Source organism: Notolepis coatsorum, assembly GCF_963971535.1.
Source record: "Notolepis coatsorum genome assembly, chromosome: 2".
Classification (NCBI taxonomy): domain Eukaryota; kingdom Metazoa; phylum Chordata; class Actinopteri; order Aulopiformes; family Paralepididae; genus Notolepis; species Notolepis coatsorum.
The window spans coordinates 141,346,201-141,367,096 of record NC_140166.1 but is presented as its reverse complement, the minus strand read 5'-3'; the positions used below and the strand labels follow the sequence as shown (position 1 = coordinate 141,367,096).

General features: G+C 51.4%; 1 protein-coding gene across 1 annotated transcript in view; it reads left to right on the top strand.

Moving 5' to 3' along the window:
* LOC311223548 (aminopeptidase N-like) overlaps positions 1 to 20,896 on the top strand; it is a gene marked incomplete at both ends in the record, with an annotated part of 81,231 nt that overhangs the window by 16,762 nt on the left and 43,573 nt on the right. Inside the window, 3 exons of the mRNA XM_084308328.1 lie at positions 387 to 463; positions 3,007 to 3,140; positions 4,213 to 4,268. Coding sequence (XP_084164454.1) covers positions 387 to 463; positions 3,007 to 3,140; positions 4,213 to 4,268 — 267 coding nt within the window. The remainder of the gene's footprint in view (positions 1 to 386; positions 464 to 3,006; positions 3,141 to 4,212; positions 4,269 to 20,896) is intronic.

Below are 20,896 nucleotides of genomic sequence, written 5' to 3'. Positions count from 1 at the left end.
AAAGAATGTATTCGTTCCTTCCCTCTGGTAGCTAGGTGCAGTTCTTCTAAAGAATGTATTCCTTCCCTCCCTCTGGTAGCTAGGTGCAGTTCTTCTAAAGAATGTATTCCTTCCTTCCCTCTGGTAGCTAGGTGCAGTTCTTCTAAAGAATATATTCCTTCCCTCCCTCTGGTAGCTAGGTGCAGTTCTTCTAAAGAATGTATTCCTTCCCTCCCTCTGGTAGCTAGGTGCAGTTCTTCTAAAGAATGTATTAATTCCCTCCCTCTGGTAGCTAGGTGCAGTTCTTCTAAAGAATGTATTCCTTCCCTCCCTCTGGTAGCTAGGTGCAGTTCTTCTAAAGAATGTATGTCCATAAGGTTGTGATCATGTTTCTTCGCTCTCCATAGATATGAGTGGATCGTTCCTATTAAGTGGATGAAGACTGGGGTCGTGCAGCCGGCACTGTGGCTGGAGAGGAAGACAGGTAGGAGGAATCAAACGTACCTAAAGCCTGCCCACATTCAAAACCGCCCTTAAAGAGCACCTACGGGAGGCTGCAATTCGAAACTGGCCACCGTAAATGCCCAAAACCCCCACCACCTCCTAATAGACAGTCTCCTCCCCACCGCATGTATATATTCCCTCCCCGCCGTATGTATATTTCCCTCCCACCCACCCACCCCCTCCTAATGTACAGTCCCCTCCCCATCATATGTATATACTCTGTCAGGATCTAGGGGTAACAGTACTGTATATTTGAATACCGCCTATGTCACAAATGTATCAGTACTAAATACCTATATGTCCCTATGCCATAAATGTCATGTATGTTGTGTATGTCATAAATGTCTATATGAATTGAAAATGGGGGACCCTGATGGAAACAAGACAAACGTCTTTCTCAGGTCTGCATCCCCTTAACAATTGTATGTATTGAGCCGTACTGTATTGTACCCATTCTGCAATCTGTTAAATAAAGTTTTCATTCATTCATTCATTCAAGCTGAGTTGTTACTGAGGAAGACAGGTAGGAGGAATCAAACGCACCTAAAGCTGAGTTGTTACTGAAGAAGACAGGTAGGAGGAATCAAACGCACCTAAAGCTGAGTTGTGACTGAAGAAGACAGGTAGGAGGAATCAAACGCACCTAAAGCTGAGTTGTTACTGAGGAAGACAGGTAGGAGGAATCAAACGCACCTAAAGCTGAGTTGTTACTGAAGAAGACAGGTAGGATGAATCAAACGCACCTAAATCGTAGTTGTTACTGAAGAAGACAGGTAGGAGGAATCAAACGCACCTAAAGCTGAGTTGTTACTGAGGAAGACAGGTAGGAGGAATCAAACGCACCTAAAGCTGAGTTGTTACTGAGGAAGACAGGTAGGAGGAATCAAACGCACCTAAAGCTGAGTTGTTACTGAAGAAGACAGGTAGGAGGAATCAAACGCACCTAAAGATGAGTTGTTACAGAAGAAGACAGGTAGCAGGAATCAAACGCACCTAAAGCTGAGTTGTTACTGAGGAAGACAGGTAGCAGGAATCAAACGCAACTAAAGCTGAGTTGTTACTGAAGATGACAGGTAGCAGGAATCAAACGCACCTAAAGCTGAATTGTTACTGAAGAAGACAGGTAGAAGGAATCAAACACACCTAAAGCTGAGTTGTTACTGAAGAAGACAGGTAGGAGGAATCAAACGCACCCAAAGCTGAGTTATTCTGAGGGTTTTGACACTACACTACACTACACTACACTACACTACACTACACAACACTACACTACTCTAGTCTACACTACACTACACTACACTACTCTACACTACACTACACTACACTACACTACACTACACTACACTACTCTACACTACTCTACACTACACTACACTACACTACACTACACTACACTACACTACTCTGCACTACACTACACTACACTACACTACACTACACTACTCTACTCTAGTCTACACTACTCTACACTACACTACACTACTCTACACTACACTACACTACACTACACTACACTACACTACACTACACTACACTACACTACTCTAGTCTGCACTACACTACACTACACTACACTACACTACACTACACTACTCTACTCTAGTCTGCACTACACTACACTACACTACACTACACAACTCTACACTACACTACACTACACAACACTACACAACACTACACTACACTACACTACACTACACTACTCTACACTACACTACACTACACTACACTACTCTACTCTACTCTACACTACACTACACTACACTACACTACACTACACTACACTACACTACACTACTCTACACTACACTACACTACACTACACTACACTACACTACACTACACTACACTACACTACTCTACACTACTCTACACTACACTACACTACACTACACTACACTACTCTACACTACACTACACTACACTACACTACACTACACTACTCTACACTACTCTACACTACACTACACTACACTACACTACACTACACTACTCTACTCTAGTCTACACTACACTACACTACTCTACTCTAGTCTACACTACACTACACTACCCTACTCTACACTACACTACACTAGACTACTCTACTCTAGTCTACACTACACTACACTACACTACACTACACTACACTACTCTACACTACTCTACACTACACTACACTACACCACACTACACTACTCTACACTACACTACACTACACTACACTACACTACACTACACTACACTACAGTACATTACACTACACTACACTACACTACACTACACTACATCACACTACACTACACTACACTACACTACACTACACTACACTACATTACATTACACTACACTACACTACACTACACTACACTACACTACACTACATTACATTACACTACACTACACTACACTACACTACACTACACTACATTACATTACACTACACTACACTACACTACATCACACTACACTACAGGACAGGACAGTGTCTGGTTCCCATCTGTGGTGCTAACTGGTTGTTCTCTCTCTCTGGTGAATGTGCAGACATGTTTGAGTCGATGAAGATGACAGGTGATGATTGGGTCTTGGCCAACCTGAATGTGGTTGGTTACTACAGAGTTAACTATGACCAGGCCAACTGGGCCAAACTTCTCAACGTCCTCAACACCAACCATCAGGTCAGTCCAACACCAAACCCCTAATCCTAACCCTACCTCCATCAGATCAAGCTAGCCCCTAACCCTAACCCTACCTCCATCAGATCAAGCTAGCCCCTAACCCTAACACTACCTCCATCAGATCAAGCTAGCCCCTAACCCTAACACTACCTCCATCAGATCAAGCTAGCCCCTAACCCTAACACTACCTCCATCAGATCAAGCTAGCCCCTAACCCTAACCCTACCTCCATCAGATCAAGCTAGCCCCTAACCCTAACACTACCTCCATCAGATCAAGCTAGCCCCTAACCCTAACACTACCTCCATCAGATCAAGCTAGCCCCTAACCCTAACACTACCTCCATCAGATCAAGCTAGCCCCTAACTCTAACCCTACCTCCATCAGATCAAGCTAGCCCCTAACCCTAACCCTACCTCCATTAGATCAAGCTAGCCCCTAACCCTAACACTACCTCCATCAGATCAAGCTAGCCCCTAACTCTAACCCTACCTCCATCAGATCAAGCTAGCCCCTAACCCTAACCCTACCTCCATCAGATCAAGCTAGCCCCTAACTCTAACCCTACCTCCATCAGATCAAGCTAGCCCCTAACTCTAACCCTACCTCCATCAGATCAAGCTAGCCCTTAACACTAACCCTACCTCCATCAGATCAAGCTAGCCCCTAACTCTAACCCTACCTCCATCAGATCAAGCTAGCCCCTAACCCTAACACTACCTCCATCAGATCAAGCTAGCCCCTAACTCTAACCCTAACTCCATAAGATCAAGCTAGCCCCTAACCCTAACACTACCTCCATCACATCAAGGTCTAACCCCTAACCTTACCTCCATTAATTAATTAACAAAATGTTTACCCTTTCCTTGTACACTGTCCTTGAGTCTGAGAAAGGTGCTTCTCTCTTAAAATCCAATTTATTATTATTATTATTAAGCCAGTCTAGCCCATAACCTTACCTCCATTAAGCCAGTCTAGCCCATAACCTTACCTCCATTAAGCCAGTCTAACCCCTAACCTTACCTCCATTAGGCCAGACAGTCTAGTGACACATTTGTATGTGTTGTTGCAGACTATTCCAGTAATCAACAGAGCCCAGCTGGTGGACGATGCTTTCAACCTGGCCAGGTGAGACCAACCTAACACCTGTCACTCACACAGGCCAGGTGAGACCAACCTAACACCTGTCACTCACACAGGCCAGGTGAGACCAACCTAACACCTGTCACTCACACAGACCAGGTGAGACCAACCTAACACCTGTCACTCACACATGTGAGACCAACCTAACACCTGTCACTCACACAGGTGAGACTAACCTAACACCTGTCACTCACACAGACCAACTCTCCAGACCGAACCACCCTCCTTCACACCACTAGGAGCTGCCCAGTACAACCAGTCTGACACTGTTGACCACTAGGAGCTGCCCAGTACAACCAGTATGACACTGTTGACCACTAGGAGCTGCCCAGTACAACCACAGTAGGAGCTGCCCAGTACAACCACAGTCTGACACTGTTGACCACTAGGAGCTGCCCAGTAGAACCATTCTGACACTGTTGACCACTAGGAACTGCCCAGTACAACCACAGTCTGACACTGTTGACCACTAGGAGCTGCCCAGTAGAACCACAGTCTGACACTGTTGACCACTAGGAGCTGCCCAGTACAACCACAGTCTGACACTGTTGACCACTAGGAGCTGCCCAGTACAACCAGTCTGACGCTGTTGACCACTAGGAGCTGCCCAGTACAACCACATACTGACACTGTTGACCACTAGGAGCTGCCCAGTACAACCAGTCTGACACTGTTGACCGCTAGGAGCTGCCCAGTACAACCACATGCTGACACTGTTGACCACTAGGAGCTGCCCAGTACAACCACAGTCTGACACTGTTGACCGCTAGGAGCTGCCCAGTACAACCACGGTCTGACACTGTTGACCACTAGGAGCTGTCCAGTAGAACCACAGTCTGACACTGTTGACCACTAGGGGCTGCCCAGTACAACCACAGTCTGCCACTGTTGACCACTAGGAGCTGCCCAGTACAACCACAGTCTGACACTGTTGACCACTAGGAGCTGCCAAGTACAACCACAGTCTGACACTGTTGACCACTAGGAGCTGCCCAGTACAACCACAGTATAACACTGTTGACCGCTAGGAGCTGCCCAGTACAACCACAGTCTGACACTGTTGACGACTAGGAGCTGCCAAGTACAACCACAGTCTGACACTGTTGACCACTAGGAGCTGCCCAGTACAACCACAGTCTAACACTGTTGACCGCTAGGAGCTGCCCAGTACAACCACAGTCTGACACTGTTGACCACTAGGAGCTGCCCAGTACAACCACAGTCTGACACTGTTGACCACTAGGAGCTGCCCAGTACAACCACAGTCTGACACTGTTGACCGCTAGGAGCTGCCCAGTACAACCAGTCTGACACTGTTGACCACTAGGAGCTGCCCAGTACAACCACATACTGACGCTGTTGACCACTAGGAGCTGCCCAGTACAACCAGTCTGACACTATTGACCGCTAGAAGCTGCCCAGTACAACCAGTCTGACACTGTTGACCACTAGGAGCTGCCCAGTACAACCACAGTCTGACACTGTTGACCACTAGGAGCTGCCCAGTACAACCACAGTCTGACACTGTTGACCACTATGAGCTGCCCAGTACAACCACAGTCTGACGCTGTTGATCACTAGGAGCTGCCCAGTACAACCAGTCTGACACTGTTGACCACTAGGAGCTGCCCAGTACAACCCGTCTGACACTGTTGACCACTAGGAGCTGCCCAGTACAACCAGTCTGACACTGTTGACCGCTAGGAGCTGCCCAGTACAACCACAGTCTGACACTGTTGACCGCTAGGAGCTGCTCAGTACAACCACAGTCTGACACTGTTGACCACTAGGAGCTGCCCAGTACAACCACAGTCTGACACTGTTGACCACTAGGAGCTGCCCAGTACAACCACAGTCTGACACTGTTGACCACTAGGAGCTGCCCAGTACAACCACAGTCTGACACTGTTGACCACTAGGAGCTGCCCAGTACAACCACAGTCTACCACTGTTGACCACTAGGAGCTGCCCAGTACAACCACAGTCTGACACTGTTGACCACTAGGAGCTGCCCAGTACAACCACAGTCTGACACTGTTGACCACTAGGAGCTGCCCAGTACAACCACAGTCTGACACTGTTGACCGCTAGGAGCTGCCCAGTACAACCACAGTCTGACACTGTTGACCACTAGGAGCTGCCCAGTAGAACCACAGTCTGACACTGTTGACCACTAGGAGCTGCCCAGTACAACCACAGTCTAACACTGTTGATCGCTAGGAGCTGCCCAGTACAACCACAGTCTGACACTGTTGACCACTAGGAGCTGCCCAGTACAACCACAGTCTGACACTGTTGACCACTAGGAGCTGCCCAGTACAACCACAGTCTGACACTGTTGACCGCTAGGAGCTGCCCAGTACAACCAGTCTGACACTGTTGACCACTAGGAGCTGCCCAGTACAACCACATACTGACGCTGTTGACCACTAGGAGCTACCCAGTACAACCAGTCTGACACTATTGACCGCTAGGAGCTGCCCAGTACAACCACAGTCTGACACTGTTGACCACTAGGAGCTGCCCAGTACAACCACAGTCTGACACTGTTGACCACTAGGAGCTGCCCAGTACAACCACAGTCTGACACTGTTGACCACTATGAGCTGCCCAGTACAACCACAGTCTGACGCTGTTGATCACTAGGAGCTGCCCAGTACAACCAGTCTGACACTGTTGACCACTAGGAGCTGCCCAGTACAACCCGTCTGACACTGTTGACCACTAGGAGCTGCCCAGTACAACCAGTCTGACACTGTTGACCGCTAGGAGCTGCCCAGTACAACCACAGTCTGACACTGTTGACCGCTAGGAGCTGCTCAGTACAACCACAGTCTGACACTGTTGACCACTAGGAGCTGCCCAGTACAACCACAGTCTGACACTGTTGACCACTAGGAGCTGCCCAGTACAACCACAGTCTGACACTGTTGACCACTAGGAGCTGCCCAGTACAACCACAGTCTGACACTGTTGACCACTAGGAGCTGCCCAGTACAACCACAGTCTACCACTGTTGACCACTAGGAGCTGCCCAGTACAACCACAGTCTGACACTGTTGACCACTAGGAGCTGCCCAGTACAACCACAGTCTGACACTGTTGACCACTAGGAGCTGCCCAGTACAACCACAGTCTGACACTGTTGACCGCTAGGAGCTGCCCAGTACAACCACAGTCTGACACTGTTGACCACTAGGAGCTGCCCAGTAGAACCACAGTCTGACACTGTTGACCACTAGGAGCTGCCCAGTACAACCACAGTCTAACACTGTTGATCGCTAGGAGCTGCCCAGTACAACCACAGTCTGACACTGTTGACCACTAGGAGCTGCCCAGTACAACCACAGTCTGACACTGTTGACCACTAGGAGCTGCCCAGTACAACCACAGTCTGACACTGTTGACCGCTAGGAGCTGCCCAGTACAACCAGTCTGACACTGTTGACCACTAGGAGCTGCCCAGTACAACCACATACTGACGCTGTTGACCACTAGGAGCTACCCAGTACAACCAGTCTGACACTATTGACCGCTAGGAGCTGCCCAGTACAACCACAGTCTGACACTGTTGACCACTAGGAGCTGCCCAGTACAACCACAGTCTGACACTGTTGACCGCTAGGAGCTGCCCAGTACAACCAGTCTGACACTGTTGACCACTAGGAGCTGCCCAGTACAACCACATACTGACGCTGTTGACCACTAGGAGCTACCCAGTACAACCAGTCTGACACTATTGACCGCTAGGAGCTGCCCAGTACAACCAGTCTGACACTGTTGACCACTAGGAGCTGCCCAGTACAACCACAGTCTGACACTGTTGACCACTATGAGCTGCCCAGTACGACCACAGTCTGACGCTGTTGATCACTAGGAGCTGCCCAGTACAACCAGTCTGACACTGTTGACCACTAGGAGCTGCCCAGTACAACCAGTCTGACACTGTTGACCACTAGGAGCTGCCCAGTACAACCAGTCTGACACTGTTGACCGCTAGAAGCTGCCCAGTACAACCACAGTCTGACACTGTTGACCGCTAGGAGCTGCTCAGTACAACCACAGTCTGACACTGTTGACCACTAGGAGCTGCCCAGTACAACCACAGTCTGACACTGTTGACCACTAGGAGCTGCCCAGTACAACCACAGTCTCACACTGTTGACCACTAGGAGTTGCCCAGTACAACCACAGTCTGACACTGTTGACCACTAGGAGCTGCCCAGTACAACCACAGTCTACCACTGTTGACCACTAGGAGCTGCCCAGTACAACCACAGTCTGACACTGTTGACCACTAGGAGCTGCCCAGTACAACCACAGTCTGACACTGTTGACCGCTAGGAGCTCCCAGTATAACCAGTCTCACACTGTTGAACACTAGGAGCTGCCCAGTACAACCAGTCTGACACTGTTGACCACTAGGAGCTGCCCAGTACAACCACAGTCTGACACTGTTGAACACTAGGAGCTGCCCAGTACAACCACAGTCTGACACTGTTGACCACTAGGAGCTGCCCAGTACAACCAGTCTGACACTATTGACCGCTAGGAGCTGCCCAGTACAACCAGTCTGACACTGTTGACCACTAGGAGCTGCCCAGTACAACCAGTCTGACACTGTTGACCACTAGGAGCTGCCCAGTACAACCACAGTCTGACACTGTTGACCACTAGGAGCTGCCCAGTACAACCAGTCTGACACTGTTGACCACTAGGAGCTGCCCAGTACAACCACAGTCTGACACTGTTGACCACTAGGAGCTGCCCAGTACAACCACAGTCTGACACTGTTGACCACTAGGAGCTGCCCAGTACAACCACAGTCTGACACTGTTGACCACTAGGAGCTGCCCAGTACAACCAGTCTGACACTGTTGACCACTAGGAGCTGCCCAGTACAACCACAGTCTGACACTGTTGACCAATAGGAGCTGCCCAGTACAACCACAGTCTGACACTGTTGATCACTAGGAGCTGCCCAGTACAACCACAGTCTGACACTGTTGACGACTAGGAGCTGCCAAGTACAACCACAGTATGACACTGTTGACCACTAGGAGCTGCCCAGTACAACCACAGTTTAACACTGTTGAACGCTAGGAGCTGCCCAGTACAACCACAGTCTTACACTGTTGACGACTAGGAGCTGCCAAGTACAACCACAGTCTGACACTGTTGACCACTAGGAGCTGCCCAGTACAACCACAGTCTGACACTGTTGACCACTAGGAGCTGCCCAGTACGACCACAGTCTGACACTGTTGACCACTAGGAGCTGCCCAGTACAACCACAGTCTAACACTGTTGACCGCTAGGAGCTGCCCAGTACAACCACAGTCTGACACTGTTGACCACTAGGAGCTGCCCAGTACAACCACAGTCTGACACTGTTGACCACTAGGAGCTGCCCAGTACAACCAGTCTGACACTGTTGACCACCAGGAGCTGCCCAGTACAACCACAGTCTGACACTGTTGACCACTAGAAGCTGCCCAGTACAACCAGTCTGTCACTGTTGACCACTAGGACCTGCCCAGTACAACCATGGTCTGACACTGTTGACCACTAGGTGCTGCCCAGTACAACCACAGTCTGACACTGTTGACCACAAGGAGCTGCCCAGTACAACCACAGTCTGACACTGTTGACCACTAGGAGCTGCCCAGTACAACCACATACTGACGCTGTTGACCACAAGGAGCTGCCCAGTACAACCACAGTCTGACACTGTTGACCACTAGGAGCTGCCCAGTACAACCACAGTCTGACACTGTTGACGACTAGGAGCTGCCAAGTACAACCACAGTCTGACACTGTTGACCACTAGGAGCTGCCCAGTACAACCACAGTCTAACACTGTTGACCGCTAGGAGCTGCCCAGTACAACCACAGTCTGACACTGTTGACCACTAGGAGCTGCCCAGTACAACCACAGTCTGACACTGTTGACCACTAGGAGCTGCCCAGTACAACCACAGTCTGACACTGTTGACCGCTAGGAGCTGCCCAGTACAACCAGTCTGACACTGTTGACCACTAGGAGCTGCCCAGTACAACCACATACTGACGCTGTTGACCACTAGGAGCTGCCCAGTACAACCAGTCTGACACTATTGACCGCTAGGAGCTGCCCAGTACAACCAGTCTGACACTGTTGACCACTAGGAGCTGCCCAGTACAACCACAGTCTGACACTGTTGACCACAATGAGCTGCCCAGTACAACCACAGTCTGACGCTGTTGATCACTAGGAGCTGCCCAGTACAACCAGTCTGACACTGTTGACCACTAGGAGCTGCCCAGTACAACCAGTCTGACACTGTTGACCACTAGGAGCTGCCCAGTACAACCAGTCTGACACTGTTGACCGCTAGGAGCTGCCCAGTACAACCACATTCTGACACTGTTGACCGCTAGGAGCTGCTCAGTACAACCACAGTCTGACACTGTTGACCACTAGGAGCTGCCCAGTACAACCACAGTCTGACACTGTTGAGCACTAGGAGCTGCCCAGTACAACCACAGTCTGACACTGTTGACCGCTAGGAGCTGCCCAGTACAACCAGTCTGACACTGTTGACCACTGGGAGCTGCCCAGTACAACCACATACTGACGCTGTTGACCACTAGGAGCTGCCCAGTACAACCAGTCTGACACTATTGACCGCTAGGAGCTGCCCAGTACAACCACATACTGACGCTGTTGACCACTAGGAGCTGCCCAGTACAACCAGTCTGACACTATTGACCGCTAGGAGCTGCCCAGTACAACCAGTCTGACACTGTTGACCACTAGGAGCTGCCCAGTACAACCACATTCTGACACTGTTGACCACTATGAGCTGCCCAGTACAACCACAGTCTGACGCTGTTGATCACTAGGAGCTGCCCAGTACAACCAGTCTGACACTGTTGACCACTAGGAGCTGCCCAGTACAACCAGTCTGACACTGTTGACCACTAGGAGCTGCCCAGTACAACCAGTCTGACACTGTTGACCGCTAGGAGCTGCCCAGTACAACCACATTCTGACACTGTTGACCGCTAGGAGCTGCTCAGTACAACCACAGTCTGACACTGTTGACCACTAGGAGCTGCCCAGTACAACCACAGTCTGACACTGTTGAGCACTAGGAGCTGCCCAGTACAACCACAGTCTGACACTGTTGACCGCTAGGAGCTGCCCAGTACAACCAGTCTGACACTGTTGACCACTGGGAGCTGCCCAGTACAACCACATACTGACGCTGTTGACCACTAGGAGCTGCCCAGTACAACCAGTCTGACACTATTGACCGCTAGGAGCTGCCCAGTACAACCAGTCTGACACTGTTGACCACTAGGAGCTGCCCAGTACAACCACAGTCTGACACTGTTGACCACTATGAGCTGCCCAGTACAACCACAGTCTGACGCTGTTGATCACTAGGAGCTGCACAGTACAACCAGTCTGACACTGTTGACCACTAGGAGCTGCCCAGTACAACCAGTCTGACACTGTTGACCGCTAGGAGCTGCTCAGTACAACCACAGTCTGACACTGTTGACCACTAGGAGCTGCCCAGTACAACCACAGTCTGACACTGTTGACCACTAGGAGCTGCCCAGTACAACCACAGTCTGACACTGTTGACCACTAGGAGCTGCCCAGTACAACCACAGTCTGACACTGTTGACCACTAGGAGCTGCCCAGTACAACCACAGTCTAACACTGTTGACCACTAGGAGCTGCCCAGTACAACCACAGTCTGACACTGTTGACCACTAGGAGCTGCCCAGTACAACCACAGTATGACACTGTTGACCGCTAGGAGCTGCCCAGTACAACCAGTCTGACACTGTTGAACACTAGGAGCTGCCCAGTACAACCAGTCTGACACTGTTGACCACTAGGAGCTGCCCAGTATAACCAGTCTGACACTGTTGAACACTAGGAGCTGCCCAGTACAACCAGTCTGACACTGTTGACCACTAGGAGCTGCCCAGTACAACCAGTCTGACACTATTGACCGCTAGGAGCTGCCCAGTACAACCAGTCTGACACTGTTGACCACTAGGAGCTGCCCAGTACAACCAGTCTGACACTGTTGACCACTAGGAGTTGCCCAGTACAACCACAGTCTGACACTGTTGACCACTAGGAGCTGCCCAGTACAACCAGTCTGACACTGTTGACCACTAGGAGCTGCCCAGTACAACCACAGTCTGACACTGTTGACCACTAGGAGCTGCCCAGTACGACCACAGTCTGACACTGTTGACCACTAGGAGCTGCCCAGTACAACCACAGTCTGACACTGTTGACCACTAGGAGCTGCCCAGTACAACCAGTCTGACACTGTTGACCACTAGGAGCTGCCCAGTACAACCACAGTCTGACACTGTTGACCACTAGGAGCTGCCCAGTACAACCACAGTCTGACACTGTTGATCACTAGGAGCTGCCCAGTACAACCACAGTCTGACACTGTTGACGACTAGGAGCTGCCAAGTACAACCACAGTATGACACTGTTGACCACTAGGAGCTGCCCAGTACAACCACAGTTTAACACTGTTGACCGCTAGGAGCTGCCCAGTACAACCACAGTCTTACACTGTTGACGACTAGGAGCTGCCAAGTACAACCACAGTCTGACACTGTTGACCACTAGGAGCTGCCCAGTACAACCACAGTCTGACACTGTTGACCACTAGGAGCTGCCCAGTACGACCACAGTCTGACACTGTTGACCACTAGGAGCTGCCCAGTACAACCACAGTCTAACACTGTTGACCCCTAGGAGCTGCCCAGTACAACCACAGTCTGACACTGTTGACCACTAGGAGCTGCCCAGTACAACCACGGTCTGACACTGTTGACCACTAGGTGCTGCCCAGTACAACCACAGTCTGACACTGTTGACCACAAGGAGCTGCCCAGTACAACCACAGTCTGACACTGTTGACCACTAGGAGCTGCCCAGTACAACCACATACTGACGCTGTTGACCACTAGGAGCTGCCCAGTACAACCACAGTCTGACACTGTTGACCACTAGGAGCTGCCCAGTACAACCACAGTCTGACACTGTTGACGACTAGGAGCTGCCAAGTACAACCACAGTCTAACACTGTTGACCACTAGGAGGTGCCCAGTACAACCACAGTCTAACACTGTTGACCGCTAGGAGCTGCCCAGTACAACCACAGTCTGACACTGTTGACCACTAGGAGCTGCCCAGTACAACCACAGTCTGACACTGTTGACCACTAGGAGCTGCCCAGTACAACCACAGTCTGACACTGTTGACCGCTAGGAGCTGCCCAGTACAACCAGTCTGACACTGTTGACCACTAGGAGCTGCCCAGTACAACCAGTCTGACACTGTTGACCACTAGGAGCTGCCCAGTACAACCAGTCTGACACTGTTGACCGCTAGGAGCTGCCCAGTACAACCACATTCTGACACTGTTGACCGCTAGGAGCTGCTCAGTACAACCACAGTCTGACACTGTTGACCACTAGGAGCTGCCCAGTACAACCACAGTCTGACACTGTTGAGCACTAGGAGCTGCCCAGTACAACCACAGTCTGACACTGTTGACCGCTAGGAGCTGCCCAGTACAACCAGTCTGACACTGTTGACCACTGGGAGCTGCCCAGTACAACCACATACTGACGCTGTTGACCACTAGGAGCTGCCCAGTACAACCAGTCTGACACTATTGACCGCTAGGAGCTGCCCAGTACAACCACATACTGACGCTGTTGACCACTAGGAGCTGCCCAGTACAACCAGTCTGACACTATTGACCGCTAGGAGCTGCCCAGTACAACCAGTCTGACACTGTTGACCACTAGGAGCTGCCCAGTACAACCACAGTCTGACACTGTTGACCACTATGAGCTGCCCAGTACAACCACAGTCTGACGCTGTTGATCACTAGGAGCTGCCCAGTACAACCAGTCTGACACTGTTGACCACTAGGAGCTGCCCAGTACAACCAGTCTGACACTGTTGACCACTAGGAGCTGCCCAGTACAACCAGTCTGACACTGTTGACCGCTAGGAGCTGCCCAGTACAACCATATTCTGACACTGTTGACCGCTAGGAGCTGCTCAGTACAACCACAGTCTGACACTGTTGACCACTACGAGCTGCCCAGTACAACCACAGTCTGACACTGTTGAGCACTAGGAGCTGCCCAGTACAACCACAGTCTGACACTGTTGACCGCTAGGAGCTGCCCAGTACAACCAGTCTGACACTGTTGACCACTGGGAGCTGCCCAGTACAACCACATACTGACGCTGTTGACCACTAGGAGCTGCCCAGTACAACCAGTCTGACACTATTGACCGCTAGGAGCTGCCCAGTACAACCACAGTCTGACACTGTTGACCGCTAGGAGCTCCCAGTATAACCAGTCTGACACTGTTGAAAACTAGGAGCTGCCCAGTACAACCAGTCTGACACTGTTGACCACTAGGAGCTGCCCAGTACAACCAGTCTGACACTGTTGAACACTAGGAGCTGCCCAGTACAACCACAGTCTGACACTGTTGACCACTAGGAGCTGCCCAGTACAACCACAGTCTGACACTGTTGACCACTAGGAGCTGCCCAGTACATCCAGTCTGACACTGTTGACCACTAGGAGCTGCCCAGTACAACCAGTCTGACACTGTTGACCACCAGGAGCTGCCCAGTACAACCACAGTCTGACACTGTTGACCACTAGAAGCTGCCCAGTACAACCAGTCTGTCACTGTTGACCACTAGGACCTGCCCAGTACAACCACGGTCTGACACTGTTGACCACTAGGTGCTGCCCAGTACAACCACAGTCTGACACTGTTGACCACAAGGAGCTGCCCAGTACAACCACAGTCTGACACTGTTGACCACTAGGAGCTGCCCAGTACAACCACATACTGACGCTGTTGACCACTAGGAGCTGCCCAGTACAACCACAGTCTGACACTGTTGACCACTAGGAGCTGCCCAGTACAACCACAGTCTGACACTGTTGACGACTAGGAGCTGCCAAGTACAACCACAGTTTGACACTGTTGACCACTAGGAGCTGCCCAGTACAACCACAGTCTAACACTGTTGACCGCTAGGAGCTGCCCAGTACAACCACAGTCTGACACTGTTGACCACTAGGAGCTGCCCAGTACAACCACAGTCTGACACTGTTGACCACTAGGAACTGCCCAGTACAACCACAGTCTGACACTGTTGACCACTAGGAGCTGCCCAGTACAACCACAGTCTGACACTGTTGACCACTAGGAGCTGCCCAGTACAACCACAGTCTGACACTGTTGACCACTAGGAGCTGCCCAGTACAACCACAGTCTACCACTGTTGACCACTAGGAGCTGCCCAGTACAACCACAGTCTGACACTGTTGACCACTAGGAGCTGCCCAGTACAACCACAGTCTGACACTGTTGACCACCAGGAGCTGCCCAGTACAACCACAGTCTGACACTGTTGACCACTAGAAGCTGCCCAGTACAACCAGTCTGTCACTGTTGGCCACTAGGACCTGCCCAGTACAACCACGGTCTGACACTGTTGACCACTAGGTGCTGCCCAGTACAACCACAGTCTGACACTGTTGACCACAAGGAGCTGCCCAGTACAACCACAGTCTGACACTGTTGACCACTAGGAGCTGCCCAGTACAACCACATACTGACGCTGTTGACCACTAGGAGCTGCCCAGTACAACCACAGTCTGACACTGTTGACCACTAGGAGCTGCCCAGTACAACCACAGTCTGACACTGTTGACGACTAGGAGCTGCAAAGTACAACCACAGTCTGACACTGTTGACCACTAGGAGCTGCCCAGTACAACCACAGTCTAACACTGTTGACCGCTAGGAGCTGCCCAGTACAACCACAGTCTGACACTGTTGACCACTAGGAGCTGCCCAGTACAACCACAGTCTGACACTGTTGACCACTAGGAGCTGCCCAGTACAACCACAGTCTGACACTGTTGACCGCTAGGAGCTGCCCAGTACAACCAGTCTGACACTGTTGACCACTAGGAGCTGCCCAGTACAACCACATACTGACGCTGTTGACCACTAGGAGCTGCCCAGTACAACCAGTCTGACACTATTGACCGCTAGGAGCTGCCCAGTACAACCAGTCTGACACTGTTGACCACTAGGAGCTGCCCAGTACAACCACAGTCTGACACTGTTGACCACTATGAGCTGCCCAGTACAACCACAGTCTGACGCTGTTGATCACTAGGAGCTGCCCAGTACAACCAGTCTGACACTGTTGACCACTAGGAGCTGCCCAGTACAACCAGTCTGACACTGTTGACCACTAGGAGCTGCCCAGTACAACCAGTCTGACACTGTTGACCGCTAGGAGCTGCCCAGTACAACCACATTCTGACGCTGTTGACCACTAGGAGCTGCCCAGTACAACCAGTCTGACACTATTGACCGCTAGGAGCTGCCCAGTACAACCAGTCTGACACTGTTGACGACTAGGAGCTGCAAAGTACAACCACAGTCTGACACTGTTGACCACTAGGAGCTGCCCAGTACAACCACAGTCTAACACTGTTGACCGCTAGGAGCTGCCCAGTACAACCACAGTCTGACACTGTTGACCACTAGGAGCTGCCCAGTACAACCACAGTCTGACACTGTTGACCACTAGGAGCTGCCCAGTACAACCACAGTCTGACACTGTTGACCGCTAGGAGCTGCCCAGTACAACCAGTCTGACACTGTTGACCACTAGGAGCTGCCCAGTACAACCACATACTGACGCTGTTGACCACTAGGAGCTGCCCAGTACAACCAGTCTGACACTATTGACCGCTAGGAGCTGCCCAGTACAACCAGTCTGACACTGTTGACCACTAGGAGCTGCCCAGTACAACCACAGTCTGACACTGTTGACCACTATGAGCTGCCCAGTACAACCACAGTCTGACGCTGTTGATCACTAGGAGCTGCCCAGTACAACCAGTCTGACACTGTTGACCACTAGGAGCTGCCCAGTACAACCAGTCTGACACTGTTGACCACTAGGAGCTGCCCAGTACAACCAGTCTGACACTGTTGACCGCTAGGAGCTGCCCAGTACAACCACATTCTGACACTGTTGACCGCTAGGAGCTGCCCAGTACAACCACAGTCTGACACTGTTGACCACTAGGAGCTGCCCAGTACAACCACAGTCTGACACTGTTGACCACTAGGAGCTGCCCAGTACAACCACAGTCTGACACTGTTGACCACTAGGAGCTGCCCAGTACAACCACAGTCTACCACTGTTGACCACTAGGAGCTGCCCAGTACAACCACAGTCTGACACTGTTGACCACTAGGAGCTGCCCAGTACAACCACAGTCTGACACTGTTGACCGCTAGGAGCTCCCAGTATAACTAGTCTGACACTGTTGAACACTAGGAGCTGCCCAGTACAACCAGTCTGACACTGTTTACCACTAGGAGCTGCCCAGTACAACCAGTCTGACACTGTTGAACACTAGGAGCTGGCCAGTACAACCACAGTCTGACACTGTTGACCACTAGGAGCTGCCCAGTACAACCAGTCTGACACTATTGACCGCTAGGAGCTGTCCAGTACAACCAGTCTGACACTGTTGACCACTAGGAGCTGCCCAGTACAACCAGTCTGACACTGTTGACCACTAGGAGCTGCCCAGTACAACCACAGTCTGACACTGTTGACCACTAGGAGCTGCCCAGTACAACCAGTCTGACACTGTTGACCACTAGGAGCTGCCCAGTACAACCACAGTCTGACACTGTTGACCACTAGGAGCTGCCAGGTACAACCACAGTCTGACACTGTTGACCACTAGGAGCTGCCCAGTACAACCACAGTCTGACACTGTTGACCACTAGGAGCTGCCCAGTACAACCAGTCTGACACTGTTGACCAATAGGAGCTGCCCAGTAGAACCACAGTCTGACACTGTTGACCACTAGGAGCTGCCCAGTACAACCACAGTCTGACACTGTTGATCACTAGGAGCTGCCCAGTACAACCACAGTCTGACACTGTTGACGACTAGGAGCTGCCAAGTACAACCACAGTATGACACTGTTGACCACTAGGAGCTGCCCAGTACAACCACAGTTTAACACTGTTGACCGCTAGGAGCTGCCCAGTACAACCACAGTCTGACACTGTTGACGACTAGGAGCTGCCAAGTACAACCACAGTCTGACACTGTTGACCACTAGGAGCTGCCCAGTACAACCACAGTCTGACACTGTTGACCACTATGAGCTGCCCAGTACGACCACAGTCTGACACTGTTGACCACTAGGAGCTGCCCAGTACAAACACAGTCTAACACTGTTGACCGCTAGGAGCTGCCCAGTACAACCACAGTCTGACACTGTTGACCACTAGGAGCTGTCCAGTACAACCACAGTCTGACACTGTTGACCACTAGGAGCTGCCCAGTACAACCAGTCTGACACTGTTGACCACCAGGAGCTGCCAGGTACAACCACAGTCTGACACTGTTGACCACTAGAAGCTGCCCAGTACAACCAGTCTGTCACTGTTGACCACTAGGACCTGCCCAGTACAACCACGGTCTGACACTGTTGACCACTAGGTGCTGCCCAGTACAACCACAGTCTGACACTGTTGACCACAATGAGCTGCCCAGTACAACCACAGTCTGACACTGTTGACCACTAGGAGCTGCCCAGTACAACCACATACTGACGCTGTTGACCACTAGGAGCTGCCCAGTACAACCACAGTCTGACACTGTTGACCACTAGGAGCTGCCCAGTACAACCACAGTCTGACACTGTTGACGACTAGGAGCTGCCAAGTACAACCACAGTCTGACACTGTTGACCACTAGGAGCTGCCCAGTACAACCACAGTCTAACACTGTTGACCGCTAGGAGCTGCCCATTACAACCACAGTCTGACACTGTTGACCACTAGGAGCTGCCCAGTACAACCACAGTCTGACACTGTTGACCACTAGGAGCTGCCCAGTACAACCACAGTCTGACACTGTTGACCGCTAGGAGCTGCCCAGTACAACCAGTCTGACACTGTTGACCACTAGGAGCTGCCCAGTACAACCACATACTGACGCTGTTGACCACTAGGAGCTGCCCAGTACAACCAGTCTGACACTATTGACCGCTAGGAGCTGCCCAGTACAACCAGTCTGACACTGTTGACCACTAGGAGCTGCCCAGTACAACCACAGTCTGACACTGTTGACCACAATGAGCTGCCCAGTACAACCACAGTCTGACGCTGTTGATCACTAGGAGCTGCCCAGTACAACCAGTCTGACACTGTTGACCACTAGGAGCTGCCCAGTACAACCAGTCTGACACTGTTGACCACTAGGAGCTGCCCAGTACAACCAGTCTGACACTGTTGACCGCTAGGAGCTGCCCAGTACAACCACATTCTGACACTGTTGACCGCTAGGAGCTGCTCAGTACAACCACAGTCTGACACTGTTGACCACTAGGAGCTGCCCAGTACAACCACAGTCTGACACTGTTGAGCACTAGGAGCTGCCCAGTACAACCAGTCTGTCACTGTTGACCACTAGGACCTGCCCAGTACAACCACGGTCTGACACTGTTGACCACTAGGTGCTGCCCAGTACAACCACAGTCTGACACTGTTGACCACAATGAGCTGCCCAGTACAACCACAGTCTGACACTGTTGACCACTAGGAGCTGCCCAGTACAACCACATACTGACGCTGTTGACCACTAGGAGCTGCCCAGTACAACCACAGTCTGACACTGTTGACGACTAGGAGCTGCCAAGTACAACCACAGTCTGACACTGTTGACCACTAGGAGCTGCCCAGTACAACCACAGTCTAACACTGTTGACCGCTAGGAGCTGCCCATTACAACCACAGTCTGACACTGTTGACCACTAGGAGCTGCCCAGTACAACCACAGTCTGACACTGTTGACCGCTAGGAGCTGCCCAGTACAACCAGTCTGACACTGTTGACCACTAGGAGCTGCCCAGTACAACCACATACTGACGCTGTTGACCACTAGGAGCTGCCCAGTACAACCAGTCTGACACTATTGACCGCTAGGAGCTGCCCAGTACAACCAGTCTGACACTGTTGACCACTAGGAGCTGCCCAGTACAACCACAGTCTGACACTGTTGACCACAATGAGCTGCCCAGTACAACCACAGTCTGACGCTGTTGATCACTAGGAGCTGCCCAGTACAACCAGTCTGACACTGTTGACCACTAGGAGCTGCCCAGTACAACCAGTCTGACACTGTTGACCACTAGGAGCTGCCCAGTACAACCAGTCTGACACTGTTGACCGCTAGGAGCTGCCCAGTACAACCACATTCTGACACTGTTGACCGCTAGGAGCTGCTCAGTACAACCACAGTCTGACACTGTTGACCACTAGGAGCTGCCCAGTACAACCACAGTCTGACACTGTTGAGCACTAGGAGCTGCCCAGTACAACCACAGTCTGACACTGTTGACCGCTAGGAGCTGCCCAGTACAACCAGTCTGACACTGTTGACCACTGGGAGCTGCCCAGTACAACCACATACTGACGCT